This window comes from Myotis lucifugus, unplaced genomic scaffold (assembly GCF_000147115.1).
Source record: "Myotis lucifugus unplaced genomic scaffold, Myoluc2.0 scaffold_433, whole genome shotgun sequence".
In the NCBI taxonomy this organism is placed as follows: domain Eukaryota; kingdom Metazoa; phylum Chordata; class Mammalia; order Chiroptera; family Vespertilionidae; genus Myotis; species Myotis lucifugus.
Window position 1 is genome coordinate 400,105 of NW_005871481.1, and position 16,071 is coordinate 416,175.

Here is a 16,071-nt window from a genome sequence, read left to right on the forward strand (position 1 = left end):
GGCAAGCCTGTAATGGTGTTTTTCTTTTCACCTTTCCACAATGAGTAGAACTTTGTGTTATTAGAGTGGCAATGATTTTTCTCACATTACTTTATTTGTGATCATTTTATTATTTTTTAAAAATCTTCACCAAGGATATGTTTTTATTGATTTTAGAGGGAGAAGAAGGGAAAGGGAGGGAGAGAGACACACACATCAATGTGAGAGAGAAACATTCATGGGTTGCCTCCCACATGATCCCCAACCAGGGATGGAACCCACAACCTGGGTATGTGCCCTGACCAGGAATCAAACCTGCGACCCGCCAGTGCATGGGACAATGTTCCAACCAACTGAGCCACACCAGCCAGGGCTGTGATCATTTTATTTGAATATATTTTATATTATATTGTGTAATTCTTTGTGAATCTTCTCAAAATCTCTTGGAAACCCTTAGAATATTTCTACCTCCATCTATACTACTGTCATCTTTATCTTCATCTACACCTCTGTATATGCAGTACTTTTATCCACATCTATAACTATGAGGGAGACAGGGACAGTAAACTCTGTCTTTATAGTTTCAATTGTGTGTTTTCATGTAAATTTGAATATAAAAGCATAATTAGGAAGCTTTTTACATAAAGACAGCTCATGACTGCTCTTCAACCTCCACTATGTTTCCAAAAGAAAGCCTTGCATTGAAAGATGTACTAATGGTGCTCGCTTCGGCAGCACATATACTAAAATTGGAACGATACAGAGAAGATTAGCATGGCCCCTGCGCAAGGATGACACGCAAATTCGTGAAGCGTTCCATATTTTTATCAACGCAACAGATTCAAGCAACAGCGGCCTCCTGATCACCACACGCTCTGCCTGGGGAACAGTTGCTGCGTCTGAAGCCTCCCTCCACCAGCCAGAAGAGCCACCACAACTGTGAACAGCACCCATCAGAGGCCCTGCTATCAACAGAGGAGCCGCTGCTACCACAACCGCCCAAGGAGCAACCACAGACCGAGGAGCCACTGCCACCCAGGGAGCAGCCACTGCCACCCAGGGTCCAGCCACTGAACGATTCAACAACTAGTAATGTCAGTGAGATCAAACATGGGTAGACAAAGAAACCCCCAAAGGAAAGAAAAGGAGGACTCGCCAGAAAAGCAGCTAAGTGAGACAGAGATATGCAACATGACGGAAAAAGAATTCAGAATAAGGTTCCTAGAGTACATGCACCGGATGTTCAAGAAGCAAGAAGAAACAGATGAAAAACTCAACTACTTATGCAAGAAGCTAGAAGAAACAGATGAAAAAATCAACAACTTAAGTAAGTCCCAAGAAGAAATGAAGAGCGACATAGCTGCAATAAAAAACACCATTGAAAGTATCAACAGTAGACTGGGAGAAGCGGAGGACCGAATTAGTGAATTAGAAGACAAGGAAGCAAAACACACTCAAACTGTACGGCAAATGGAGAAAAAATTAAAAGACAGGAGGAGAGCCTAAGGGAGCTTTGGGACAACATGAAACGAAACAACATACGAATAATAGGGGTGCCAGAACAACAGAAAGATGAACATGGATTAGAAAACCTATTCGAAGAAATAATATCAGAAAACTTCCCTGAGGTGGGGAAGAAAAAAGTCACACAAGCCCAGAGAGTCCCAAACAAGGTGAACCCGAAAAGACCCACACCAAGACACATCATAATTACCATGGCAAATGTTCAGGACAAAGAGAGAATATTAAAGGCTGCAAGAGAGAGACGGAAAGTTACATTCAAGGGATCTCCCATTAGATTATCAAATGATTTCTCAACAGAAACACATCAGGCCAGAAAAGAATGGACGGAAATCTACAAAGTGATGCAAAGCAAAGGACTGAATCCAAGAATACTCTATCCAGCAAGGCTATCATTCCAAATTGAAGGGGAAATAAGAAGCTTCACAGACAAAAAAAGGCTAAGGGAGTTTATCACCACCAAGCCAGCCATGCAAAAATGCTAAAGGGACTGGTGTAAAAAGAAGAAATAACAAGCTCAGAACAAAAAAAGAAATGGCTACAAAGAAGTACCTTTCAATAATAACTTTAAATGTAAACGGACTAAATGCTCCAACCAAAAGACAAAAGTGGCTGAATGGATAAAAAAACATGACCCATACATCTGCTGTCTACAAGAGACCCACCTCATTAGAAGGGACTCACACAGACTGAAAGTGAAGGGATGGAAAAATATCTTTCACGCAAATGGAAAGGAAAAGAAAGCTGGGGTAGCAATACTTATATCGGACAAAATACATCTCAAAGTGAAGGCCATAACCAGAGATAAGGAAGGCCACTTCATAATACTAAAGGGATCAATACAACAAGAAGATATAACCCTGGTAAACATATATGCACCCAATGCAGGAGCACCCAAATTCATAAAAAAACACCTGGAAGATATCAAAGGAGAGATCGACAACAATACAATCATAGTAGGGGACTTTGATACACCACTGACATCACTGGATAAGTCCGCTAGACAAACAATCAGCAAAGAAACAGCAATCCTAAATGACTCACTAGATCAGATGGACTTAATTGACATCTTCGGAACACTTCACCCCAAAGCTGCGGAATATACATTCCTCTCAGGTGCTCATGGGACATATTCAAAAATAGACCACATATTGGGTCACAAGCAAAGTCTCCACAAATTCAAGAAGATTGAAATCATAAAAAGCTTCTTCTCAGACCACGATGGCATAATGTTAGAAATAAACTACAATAAAAACAACCCAAAATACTCAAACACTTGGAAGCTGAATAGCATGTTATTAAATATTGATTGGGTTACCAATGACATCAAAGAAGAAATTAAAAACATCCTGGACACTAATGACAATGAAAACACAACAATCCAAAACCTATGGGACACAATGAAAGCAGTCCTGAGAGGGAAGTTTATAGCTCTACAGGCCTATCTCAAAAAACAAGAAAAAATGGTAGTAAATCATCTAACTCTTCAACTCAAAGAATTAGAAAGAGAGCAACAAGAAAACCCCAGAGTGAGCAGAAGGAAGGAGATAATAAAGATTAGAGCAGAAATAAATGACATAGAGACCAAAAAAACAATACAGAAAATCAATGAAACCAAGAGCTGGTTCTTTGAAAGAATAAACAAGATTGACAAACCTCTAGCCAGGCTCACCAAGAAGCAAAGAGAGAGGTCCCAAATAAACCAAATCAGAAACGATAGAGGCGAAATAACAACAGACCCCACAGAAATACAAATGATTGTTAAACAATACTACGGACAACTCTACTCCAACAAACTAGACAACCTGGAGGAAATGGACAAATTCCTAGAAAAATACAACATTCCAAAACTCAATCACGAAGAATCTAAAAATCTCAATAGGCCAATAACTATGGAAGAAATTGAAGCAGTCATCAAAAAGCTCCCAGCAAACAAAAGCCCAGGACCAGATGGCTTCTCAGGGGAGTTTTACCAAACTTTCAAGGAAGAACTAAAACCTATCCTCCTCAGACTACTACAAAAAATTCAAGAGGAAGGAACACTTCCAAGCTCATTCTATGAAGCCAGCATCACCCTAATACCAAAACCAGGTAAAGACAACACAATGAAAGAGAATTACAGGCTAATATCCCTCATGAACATAGATGCCAAAATCCTCAACAAAATCTTAGCAAATCTGATCCAACAGTACATCAGAAGGATCATACACATGACCAAGTAGGATTTATCCCAGGAATGCAAGGATGGTACAACATCCGTAAATCAATAAACGTAATACATCACATAAACAAATTGAAAGAAAAAAACCACACGGTCACATCAATTGATGCAGAAAAAGCATTCGACAAAATCCAACACCCATTTCTGATAAAAACTCTCAGAAAGGTGGGAATAGAAGGATCATACCTCAACATAATAAAAGACATATATGACAGGCCCACAGCCAACATCATACTAAATGGACAAAAACTAACACCATTTCCCCTAAGAACAGGAACAAGACAGGGATGCCCACTCTCACCACTCCTGTTCAACATAGTCCTGGAAGTATTAGCCATTGCAATTAGGCAAGAAGAAGAAATAAAAGGCATCCAAATTGGAAAAGAGGAAGTAAAACTGTCCTTATTTGCAGACGACATGATATTATACATACAAAACCCTAGAGACTCCATCAAAAAACTACTAGACTTAATACATAAATTTGGCAATGTAGCAGGATACAAAATTAACCCCAAGAAATCTGAGGCATTTCTATACACCAATAGTAAACTTTCAGAAAAAGAGATTATAAAAACAATCCCATTTACCATCGCACCAAAAAAATTAAGATACCTAGGAATAAACTTAACTAAAGAGGTAAAAGACCTCTACTCAGAAAACTACAGGACGTTGAAAAAAGAGATAGAGGAAGACATAAAGAGATGGAAGAACATACCATGTTCTTGGATTGGTAGAATCAACATCATCAAAATGTCCATACTACCCAAAGCAATCTATAAATTCAACGCACTTCCCATTAAAATACCAATGGCCTACTTCAAAGATCTAGAACGAACTCTCCAAAAATTCATCTGGAATAAAAAAAGACCCCGAATAGCTGCGGCGATCCTGAGAAAGAACAAAGTAGGTGGGATCTCAATGCCAGATATCAAGCTGTATTACAAAGCCACTGTTCTCAAAACTGCCTGGTACTGGCACAAGAACAGACATATAGATCAGTGGAATAGAATAGAGAGTCCAGAAATTAGCCCAACCCAATATGCTCAATTAATATTTGACAAAGGAGGCAAGAACATACAATGGAGCCAAGATAGTCTCTTCAATAAATGGTGTTGGGAAAATTGGACAGATATATGCAAGAAAATGAAACTAGACCACCAACTTACACCATACACAAGAATAAACTCAAAATGGATAAAGGACTTAAATGTACGACAGGAAACCATAAAAATTCTAGAAGAATACAAAGGCAACAAAATCTCAGACATATGCCAAAGCAATTTCTTCACTGATACAGCTCCTAGGGCAGTTGAAACTAAAGAGAAAATGAACAAATGGGACTACATCAAAATAAAAAGCTTTTGCACAGCAAAAGAAACCATCAACAAAACAACAAGAAAACCCACTGTGTGGGAAAACATATTTGCCAATGTCATATCTGATAAGGGCCTAATCTCCAACATTTATAGGGAACTCATACAACTTAACAAAAAGAAGATAAACAATCCAATCAAAAAATGGGCAAAGGATCTAGACACCTTTCAAAAGAGGACATTCAGAAAGCCAAGAGACATATGAAAACATGCTCAAAGTCACTAATCATCCGAGAGATGCAAATCAAAACAACAATGAGGTACCATCTCACACCTGTCAGAATGGCTATCATCAACAAATCAACAAACGACAAGTGCTGGAGAGGATGTGGAGAAAAAGGAACACTTGTGCACTGCTGGTGGGAATGCAGACTGGTGCAACCACTATGGAAGGCAGTATGGAGGTTCCTCAAAAAGCTGGAAATGGAACTCCCATTTGACCCTGTGATCCCACTTCTAGGAATATATCCCAAGAAACCAGAAACACCAATCAGAAAGGATATATGCACCCATATGTTCATAGCAGCACAATTCACCATAGCTAAGATCTGGAAACAGCCTAAGTGCCCATCAGTAGATGAATGGATTAGAAAACTGTGGTACATCTACACGATGGAATACTATGCTGCTGTAAAAAAGAAGGAACTCTTACCATTTGCAACAGCATGGATGGAACTGGAGAGCATTATGCTAAGTGAAATAAGCTAGTCAATGAAGGAAAAATACCACATGATCTCACTCATTCATGGATAATAAAGACCATTACAAACTTTTGAACAATAATAGATACAGAGGCAGAGCTGCCTCAAACTGTCAAACTGCAGTGGGAAGGCCAGAGATGGTTGGGGGGCAGAAGGGAGGGGAGTAAGAGATCAACCGAAGGACTTGTATGCATGCATATAAGCATAACTAATGGACATAAGACACTGGGGGGTAAGGGAGGGCAGGGGATTGTCAAGGGCGGGGGGTGGGGGAAGGACACATATGTAATACCCTTTGTAATACTTATTATAATATTTTTTTAAAAGAATAAAAAAAAATAAAGTGTTATAAAAACTAACATTAAAACGATAATCTAAGCCCTGGCCAGTGTGGTTCAATTGGTTGGAGCATCGTCCTAGACACTGAAGGGTCGAGGGTTCAATCCCAGTCAGGCACAAACCTAGGTTGTAGGTTTGATCCCTGGTCTGGGGCAAATTATTATTACTTTGTTTTGTTTTTTAATGAAGGCTTTTTTTTCCATTCAGATTCTTTTTCTTTTAATCCTCACCAAAGGATATGTTTTCATTGATCTTAAGAGATGGATAGAAAGAGAGAAACAGATGTGAGAGAGACACATTGATTGGTTGCCTCCTGCATAAACCCCGACTGGGTCCAGGGATGGAGCCTGCAACCGAGATACATGCCCTTGACTAGAATCGAACCCAAGACCCTTCAGTCTGCAGGCCGATGCTTTATCCACTGAGCCAAATTGGCCAGGGCTATTTAACTTTTTAACTGAAATAACCCTCATAAAGACATGTGCACAAATGTTAATTGTACAGCTCAATGAACTTTCACAAACTGAATACACCTGAGTAACCAGCACCCCAAATCAAGAAACACAACAGCCCAGCCAGAGTGGCTCAGTGGTTGAGCGTCAAGCTATGAACCAGGAGGTCACGGTTCGGTTACCAGTTAGGGCACATGCCTGGGTTGTGGGATCTGTCCAGTGTGGGGCATATAGGATGCAGCTGATCAATGATTCTCTCTTATCACTGATGTTTCTATCTCCCTTTCCCTCTCCCTTCCTCTCTGAGATTAATAAATATATATGTACTAGAGGCCCTGGTGCACGAAATTTTAATAAATATAATAAATATATATGTACTAGAGGTCCCCCCTCGGTCCTGCCTGCGCCCTCTTGCAGTCCAGGACCTGACACTCCCTACTGCCTACCTGCAGCAAAGATGGAGGCGGGAGAGTCTCCCGCCATCGTGGCTGCACTCACCAGCCTAAAGCTCTGCTCGCTGCTCCTTAGCAATGCCTTGGAGGCTTCTGGCTGAGCTGTGCTCCCCGCTGTGGGAGCACACTGACCACCAGGGGGCAGCTCCTGCATTGAGCATCTGCCCCCCGGTGGTCAGTGCGCATCATACCGACCAGTCAGTCCACTTTTCGGTTGATTTGCAAATTAGGGTTTTATTATATACGATTTTTAAAAAGCAAGACATTCCTGGTTTCCCAGAACCCCTCTGTCCAGCCCAATTCCAGTTCTTATTCCTCCAAGCATATTCATCAACTTCTAACACAATAGATTAATATTGTCTGTTTTTGGACTTTATATAGAATCAGAACCCATGTTATCCCACTGTGGTGTCTTGCTCCTTTCACTCACAGGTATGAGATTCACCCATGTTATTACAAGTAGTTATAGATCTTTCAAACTCAGTATAGTGTGCCATTGCATGAATAAACAAAAATTATCCATTTTACTATTAATAGGCATTTAGCTAGATTTGTTTCCCCTATTGTGAATAATAGTGCTAGTTATATTCCTGCATGTCTTTTGGTGAACCTGTGATCCATTTCTATTGGATATATACCTAGGAATGAAACTGCTGATAGAAAAAAATATTCTGCATCATTTTATTTTATTATTGTTGTTATTGTTATTTTATCCTCACCTGAGGATATGTTTATTGGTTTTAGGAGAGGAAAAGGGAGAAACATTGACGTGAAAGAGAAACATCAATTGGTTGCCTCATATACACACACCAGGGGATCAAACCTGAAACCTAGATATGTGCCCTGACCAGTAATCAAACCTTCAACCTTTTGGTGTACTGGACAATGCTCCAACCAACAGAGCCAGCCAGCCAGGGCTCTGCATCATTTTTAAAATGCTAAATGGAATTCCATTATATACATTTGCTATAGCTTTTTTAACCATTATATCAATGATGGGTTTTTGTGTTATTTCCAAATTTTTGCTGTTAACAAATCTCTGGGATGAATATACATATGTACTTTTAAAAATATATTTTTATTGATTTCAGAGAGGAACGGAGAGGGAAAGGGAGATACAAACATCAATGATGAGAGAATCATTGATTGGCTGCCTCTTTGCACACCCACACTGGGGATCTAGCCCGCAACCAGGTTTGTGTACTGACCGGGAATAGAACTCTTGGTTCGTGGGTGGATGCTCAACCGCTGAGCCACACTGGCTGGGCTACATATGTACTTTGAGTCCTTATTCAATCATTTTAGGAAAAATTTTCCAAAAGTACAAGTGTTAGATGAAAAGATGGATATATATTTAATATTTTGCCATATATTGACTTTCCCCAGATCATTCAGATTTTTCTAAATTTTGATTTTTAGAACTTTACTAAAGTGCAATCCTATCCTATATAATAAAAGCCTAATACGCTAAGTGTCCAGTCGTCCATCCAACCAATCAAAGCATAATATGCTAATGATATGCTAAGGCCTCTCAACCACTCGCTATGACGTGCACTGACCATCAGGGGGCAGAAAGTCTACTGGTTGACCAGTTGCTATTTTGTTCCCACCAGCAGTGTGCTCTCATCCTTACCAATTCTTGATACAGACATTTTACTGGACATGCAGTGGGTATTTCACTGTGGTTTTGGAGCATTTCTATGGCGATTAGTAATGTTTAATTTTTATGTGATCACAAGCCATTCATATATATCTTCCTTTGTGAAGGATATGCTTATATCTTTTTTCAATTTTTTAATGTTTTTATTGATTTTTTGAGAGAGAGAGAGGGAGAGGGATAGATAGAAACATCATCAATTGGCTGCCTCCTGCATGCCCCCTATAGGGGATCAAGCCTGCAACCTGGGCATGTGCCCTGACCAGGAACAGAACCAGCGACTTCTTGGTTCATGGGTTGACACTCAATCACTGAGCCACACCAGCCAGACTTTTTCCCCATTTTTTAAATCAGCCTTACTGAAGTACAATTCACACATAAAATCCACTAATTCCTTGTTTAAAATTAGGTACATTTTTATAAGAGCACATATTACTGGAACACACCATAATCATGATATAGAACATTTCCCATCACTCTAACAAGTTCAACCATGGCCCTTTGCAGGGAATTCTCTTCCTCCCCCTTTATTCGCTTAACCCCTAGAGTGCCAGGGAGCGCGATCGCGCTCCTCCTGTCTTTCGCCAAGAGCGCTATCGCGCTCCTCCTGTCTTTCGCCAAGAGCGCTATCGCGCTCCTCCTGCAGTGTCCAGTTCTAAGTCTGCTTTTATTAGTGATGATGATATTGCTAAATGTCAATTCTTGCTGTGAAGATGACGATTTTGTGGAAGATATTGAATATGTAACTTCATTTACTTGCGATTCATAATTTTTTTCCTAAACTGCTATAAAATCAGCAAAAATGCCTTGGCAATTTTAGCATAGTTCCTAGGATATTGGTTGGCACTCAAAGGGTTAAAAGCCACTGATGTGTTTTCTATCACTACAGCTTTGTCTTTTCTGGAATTTCATATAAACAGAAATCATACAAGACATGGTCCCTTGTGTCTAGATTTTCTATTATGTTTTTGAGGCTCATTCATGTTGTGTATACCAGTAAGTTTATTTCTTTTTATTGCTTAGTATTCCATTAAATGGGTAAAGCAAACTTTGCTTATCTAGTCACCAGGTGAGAAAATTTGGGTTGTTTCCAGTTTTTGGCTATCCCATATAATAAAAGCCTAATATGCTAAGTGTCTGACCGGTCAACCAGTCGCTGTGACGTGCACTGACCACCAGGGGGCAGGCGCTCCAACTGGTAGATTAGCTTGCTGCTGGGGTCTGGCAGATTGGGACTGGGAAAGACAGGTTGGACACACCCTGGAGCCCTCCCACAGTCTCTCCCCAGTCAGCCAACCTCCTGCAGTCCCTCCCCGGCCGGCTGGCTCTGATTGGGACTGGGCGAGACAGGCTGGACACGAGCCGGACACACCCTGGACAAACCCGTGCATGGGGCCGGTGTCAGCCCGATCCCTGCAGGCCAGGCCAAGGGACCCCACCAGTGCATGAATCCGTGCACTAAGCCTCTAGTTATGAATAACGCTTTGATAAACATTGAAGGGTAAGTCTTTGTATGTATGATATGTTTTCACTTGTCTTGGGTAAATACCTATGAATGGGACTGCTGGGTTGTATAGCAAATGTGTGTTTATGTAATTTTATAAGATACAAACTGTTTCCTAAAGTGGCTAGATTGTTTGCATTTCTACCAACAATGTATGAGTTCTACTTGCTCCATAGACACATCAGAGCTTGGTATTGGTGGTCTTTTCATTTTAGTGACTTCAGTGGATGGTCCTGTTTCCCACTGGGGTTTTAATTTGCACTGCCCTGAGGGTTAATTCTGCTGAGTATCTTTTATGTGCTTATTTGACATTAAAAAAGAGTCTTTGGTAAAGTTTCTATTCAAATATTTGCCCATTAAAAAACAATCAGGATGCTTGTCTTTTTACTATTGAGTTACAAGAGTTCTTTATGAATTTAGAATATAAGTCCTTTGTAGATACATTTATTGCAAATTTTCTCTCAATCTATGGCTTACCGTTTTATTTTATTAACAGTGTCTTGACAAGCAGTCATTTGTAAGGTATTAGTTCCTTCTTTATACAGTGTTTTTTTTGTGATGTAGGGCCATTTTTGCTTACTCTAAGGTTGCAAACAGTTTCTCTAATGTTTTGTTTTACAAAATTTAAGTTTTATATTAGATTCATGATGACACATTTGGTGTTATCTTTTGTGTATGGTGAAGGTAAAGGTCAAGGTTCATTTTTTTCCATGTGTATTTAGGTGTTCTGGCATTATTTTGTTGAAAAAAACTATCACTTCCCTATTTTTTTTATCACTTCCTTATTGAATTACCTATGTACTTTTGTTAAAAATTAAGTGACCATTATTTGTGGATTTATTTCTACTTTGTTCCAATGATACATATTTCTATCTTTATGCCAAAACTACACTGTCTTGATTAGTGTAGCTATAACAAGTCTTAGTAAGGTAGCAGAATCCTCCAAATTTCTCTTTTTAGTCAAAACTGCTTTGCCTATTTTATTTTAGGTCCTTAGGTTTCCACACAAATTTTACATTTAGGCTGTCAATTTTTACACTGAGCCTGATGAAATTTTGATTAGAATTTCTTTGAATCTATAGATCCCTCTGATAGAAGTGATCCCTTAGAAATACTGAGTTTTCTGCCCTAGCCAGTTTGGCTCAGTGGATAGAGGGTCAGCCTGTGGACTGAAGGGTCCTGGGTTCAATTCCAGTCAAGGGCACTTACCGGTTGCAGCTTGATTCCCGGCCCTGGTCAGGGCACATGTGGGAGGCAACCAATCGGAAGTGTCTCTCTCACATAGATGTTTCTGTCTCTCCCGCTCTTTTCTACTCTCTCTAAAAATCAATGAAAAAAATATCCTCGGGTGAGGATTAACGAAAAAAATAAAATCCTGAGTTTTCCACCCTTGCTGGTGTGGCTCAGTTGGTTGCCCCACGCACCGAAAGGTTGCTAGCTTGATCTTGGGGGCGGGAGGGACAGACATTGTAGGAGACAGCCTCCAATCGATGTTTCCCACCCCCCGGCTCCCCCCCCCCCAAAAAACATACTATTAAAAAAAATACTGAGTTTTCCAATCCACGAACATGACAGATCTTTACATTTATCTAGATCTTTAATTTCTCTCAGCAATGTTTTACGTATCTCTCTAATCTTAGGTCTTACACATATTTTGTTAGCATGTCCCTAACTTTTCTGTGGGCTTTTTTTTTTATACCACTGTAACTGACATTTAAAAAATTTCATTGTTCATTGCTAGTAAATAGAATTGATTTTTTTTTTAAATATATTTTTATTGATTTTTTACAGAGAGGAAGGGAGAGGGATAGAGAGTTAGAAACATCGATGAGAGAGAAACATCGATCAGCTGCCTCCTGCACACTCCCTACTGGGGATGTGCCCGCAACCAAGGTACATGCCCTTGACCGGAATCGAACCTGGGACCCTTCAGTCCGCAGGCGGACACTCTATCCACTGAGCCAAACCAGTTTGGGCTAGAATTGATTTTTGTATATTAAACATTTATCCTGAAACCATTACTAATTTCATTTATTAGTTCTAACAGCTTGTTACAAACATTCTTTAGGATTTTTTGCATACACGATCATGTTGTTTGTGAATAAAAGCAGTTTTACTTCTGTCTCTCATTATCAATTTTTAACCTTCCCCACTGTCTAGACAGATTTTTCCCCTAATTAAAATTTTAAGGGAAATGGACAATTTCATAACTTTCCCCCAAATCTATTTGTTCAGGAAGACTTTGATTGTTGACAATTTCATTAAGATATAATGTACTGCCCGGCCAGCGTGGCTCGATGGTTGAGCATCGACCTATGAACCAGGAGGTCACGGTTTGATTTCAGGTTGGGGGGCATGTTCCCAGATTATGGGTTCGATCCCTAGTGTGGGGCATACAGGAGGCAGCCGATCAATGATTCTCTCTCATCACTAATGTTTCCATCTCTCCCTCCTTCTCTGAAATCAATAAAAATATATTTTTAAAAAAAGATATAATGTACTGACCATCTACCATTAAGCTCTTTTTGGAACCATTCATCATTTCCTTCCAGACATCTGGAGTTCTCGATTTCAGTTTATTTTTTACCAGAAAAGAATCTTGAAGCAATAGAGAATTGTTGTAATCTATATGTCTGAACTTTGAAATTATAGACAACTTTGGTCTGAGTCAATGATTTCCTTCTCAACAAAATCTGAGTGCAATTATTGCTGACAGCTTTTAAAATGAGCAATATTATTCCGTGTAAAGAAGAGATGTTCAAAAATATTCTTAGCTATGCTCTTTTAAATTATTCTGTTGTGAACTTATACCAAAGACAAAATAGTGTAAAAATATTGAAGGAGTAAGGCACTTTTCAGTTGCTCTACAATAACTACTACTTTGTGCCCTACACTGGTTAGCAAAAATGCAGGAGACAGACATGATCCTAAATCAATTGTTGTGGATCATGGGAGTCAGCAAAGGCTTCCTAGAGAAAGTGACATCTGACTTAAAACCTCAAGAACAGGAATTAGTCAGACAAATAAGCGTGGAAAGGAAGAAGCAAGATTGTGGCAAAAGGAACAGAATGTTCAAATTCTCAAGGTCAAGAAAGCCTAGAATTTGTTATCATGAGTTCAGAAAATGTGATAGATACTATTATGCAGGAGGCATAGAGTTGCTTAAAGTTACTTCAAGAATAAACAGAACTAAAATAAATTTGTAACAAAAACTAAGTTGGCAGAGGGAAGCCAAGCAATGGAAAACGAGGCTGAAACAGACAAAAGGCCAGAGCTCATAGGCAAGAGACAAAGACAGAGCAATTAAAGATGATGCCTGAGTTCCTAGTTTGAGCAATGAGTAGACAGTGGTACCATTTACCATGATAAAGAACATAGCAATCAGGTAGCAAAGAAAAATAAACAGAAAAAGTGCTTCATTTCCCTTTGCAGCACCATCTTTTTACTTGATATCTAAAGAGAACGAGACTATTTGGAGTTCTTCATCTTCAGCACTGTTAATTCAACTGAATTCTTTGCTGTGGGGGACTGTCCTGCATATTGTAGAATGTTTAGCAGCATCTCTGACCCCTAAAACAAGGCCTATGCCTGACCCACCTTTGGGCTCTTATTACCATATCTCTGGGCCTTAGGTAAATGAGAAGGCATCAATACATATATAAAAATAGTTCCTTGGGGGTAGGGGAGGCCAGGGGATTGTCAAGAGCGGGAAAGAAAAAGGAGACATATGTAATATTTTTTGTAATAATTTAAGCAATAAAACAATAAAAAAATAAAAAATAAATAGTTCTTGCAGGTGTGGACGAAAGGGGCCACATGCTGACCTGACAGGCTCAGGAGAGGCCTGCATGGCGGGCTTGCAAACTCGGAGACCTAAAGTCACCACAAAGGATGGTCTGAAATTAAACTTTAACTAAAAGCAGTGATGGTGGGCAGTTACGTCCTAGGCCAGTATCTTCACTGACAAGGTCAACCTTTACCTTAACTGAGCCTATCTGTCTTTTTGCATCTATGATAACATACCCTTGAAATGTCTGGGTAACTTGTGACTTCCCTTTTCTGGAGCCCCTGGGGCACAACCTAATGTGCTGGGCGCCAGGACAGAGACCACAAATTCCTTCATCATCATGTTAATTGTTCCTGCACCCACCTAAGTGTGTGTCCATCATTTTACTTTTTATCCAATCCCAGGGTGTTCCCTGCTTTGCTTATCCCTCCTCCTTAATCTGTCACCAATGAATTTCATGTAACCCACCTATGTTCCTCCTTTGATTGCAATGTATAAATACGGATGTAACCCCACCATTCTCCGGAGCATTATCTCAATTCGTTGAGGTTCTGCTTCCCGGCATATGTCGACAGTTTGGCTCAAATAAACTCACAAAAATTCTTTACAGGTTTCAATGGTTTTTTTTACGTTAACACAGGCATGCTTTACTATAACTTTCATGTATACACTAGTACATGAATGATGTGATTAAAACAGGGAAAAAAAAAGACTTGCTTAAATTTAAATTAGAATTGTAACATATCCTTTCTTTAAATTTGATAACCTAGTCTTTACTAAAATCCCAGAAGAAATTTGCTAATTTTTAATGAGAAAACTGGCAATATTCTTAAAACAGAAGCAATATAGAATATCACAGGTCTCACCTGTAGCTGCTGGGTTTATCAGTCCTGCAGAACCACTGCTGGCGATCTGCGAAGGAGCCTGGCTTAGCCCAGTGGAAGGAGTTCCTAACCGAGGAAACTGTTGAGAACTCATTTCCACCTGCAGTGCATACAGTCATATGGTTATTACTGGATTCTGAGATTAGAATCTATAATGAAAAATTAAAGTATCTTTAGTATCTATATCTCCCCTCAGAAACAATTACTGCAGCATTATTCATCAATAACAATTACCTGTGATCAATATACAGTGCGGAAATGAACTGAATTCTGTAATTTTGGATGTACGTAAGTTTAACATGGTGTTGGGGGATACTGGCCCTCCACAAATATTTTTTAGGGTTGCCACACTAAAACATCAACACTGAATCCTGCACAACAGCCACAACACGTTAACACAGCAGGTGTGCATCTGTAACCCTCACAAGCAAGGGGAGCAGCAGGAGTCGGAGGGGAGATGCCCTGTCCTAAGAACCAGAAGCCTCGCAGTAGGACCTGATCCGAGAGGAATTCCCAAGAGCTTTCTTCTGCACCGGCTCCCTGACCGGATTTCCTCTGCTCGCTTTCACAGACCCCCTCAGAGCCAGAGGGACCGGAGACCTTCACGCCTTCTCTAAAATGCACCCCCTTTTCCTCCAAGCCCAGCTCTATGGACATCCCTATTCGCCCTCAGCCCACTCCCAGCCCCAAGCCCCCCCCCCCACCCCCCCCGCTGAGACGGGAGAACAGTTTCCAGACATCGCGGGCCTCCGAGGCTACGTGGAGCTGGAGCGGGCGTCCGGGAGCCCCAGGACAGCCGTGGGTCTCTACCTGCGGCCGCCGCCCGCCGCCCCCGCCTGCATCTCGCCGGGCTGGGGGGGCCGCGGAGGGCCCATCTCGGCGGCAGCGCTAAGCTCCGAGCCGCGGACCGGACTCCACGGAGTGCGCTTCGGCCCCGACGACGTCCAGCCCCTCCGCTCGCTCAGCCCGGCGCCGGGCCGCTCCGGGCCGCCAGGGTTCCGGCCCTCTCCCCGAACCCGCCCCCAACACCCCTGCCCGTCCATTGGCCCCCGACGGCGCGTCACCGAGGCTGGCACCAATCCGCCGCACCCTGCGCGTTCCGGTCCCTCCCGCCCTCCCGCCGACTGCCAGCCAATCAGGCGCGAGCCTGGCCGTGGCCGTCCCAGCCCTGCGAGGCGGAGCCAATGACAGGGGAAGACCG

At 41.1% G+C, this 16,071-nt stretch overlaps 1 protein-coding gene and 1 non-coding gene across 7 annotated transcripts in view; one reads left to right on the top strand and one right to left on the bottom strand.

Moving 5' to 3' along the window:
- SAP130 (Sin3A associated protein 130) overlaps positions 1-16,071 on the bottom strand; it is a 101,572-nt gene that overhangs the window by 84,735 nt on the left and 766 nt on the right. For 3 of the 6 annotated variants that reach the window (XM_023744174.1, XM_014468161.2, XM_023744173.1), the window contains exon 2: positions 14,853-15,019. In XM_023744174.1, coding sequence (XP_023599942.1) covers positions 14,853-14,964 — 112 coding nt within the window. In that variant the 5' untranslated portion in view covers positions 14,965-15,019. Of the gene's footprint in view, positions 1-14,852; positions 15,020-15,680; positions 15,840-16,071 lie in introns of those variants that run through there. The other 3 variants (XM_006102838.3, XM_014468162.2, XM_014468160.2) reach the window with 3 other exon arrangements.
- LOC111823256 lies at positions 699-805 on the top strand. Its single transcript, XR_002826275.1, has one exon. It is a non-coding gene; the product is annotated as a U6 spliceosomal RNA (small nuclear RNA).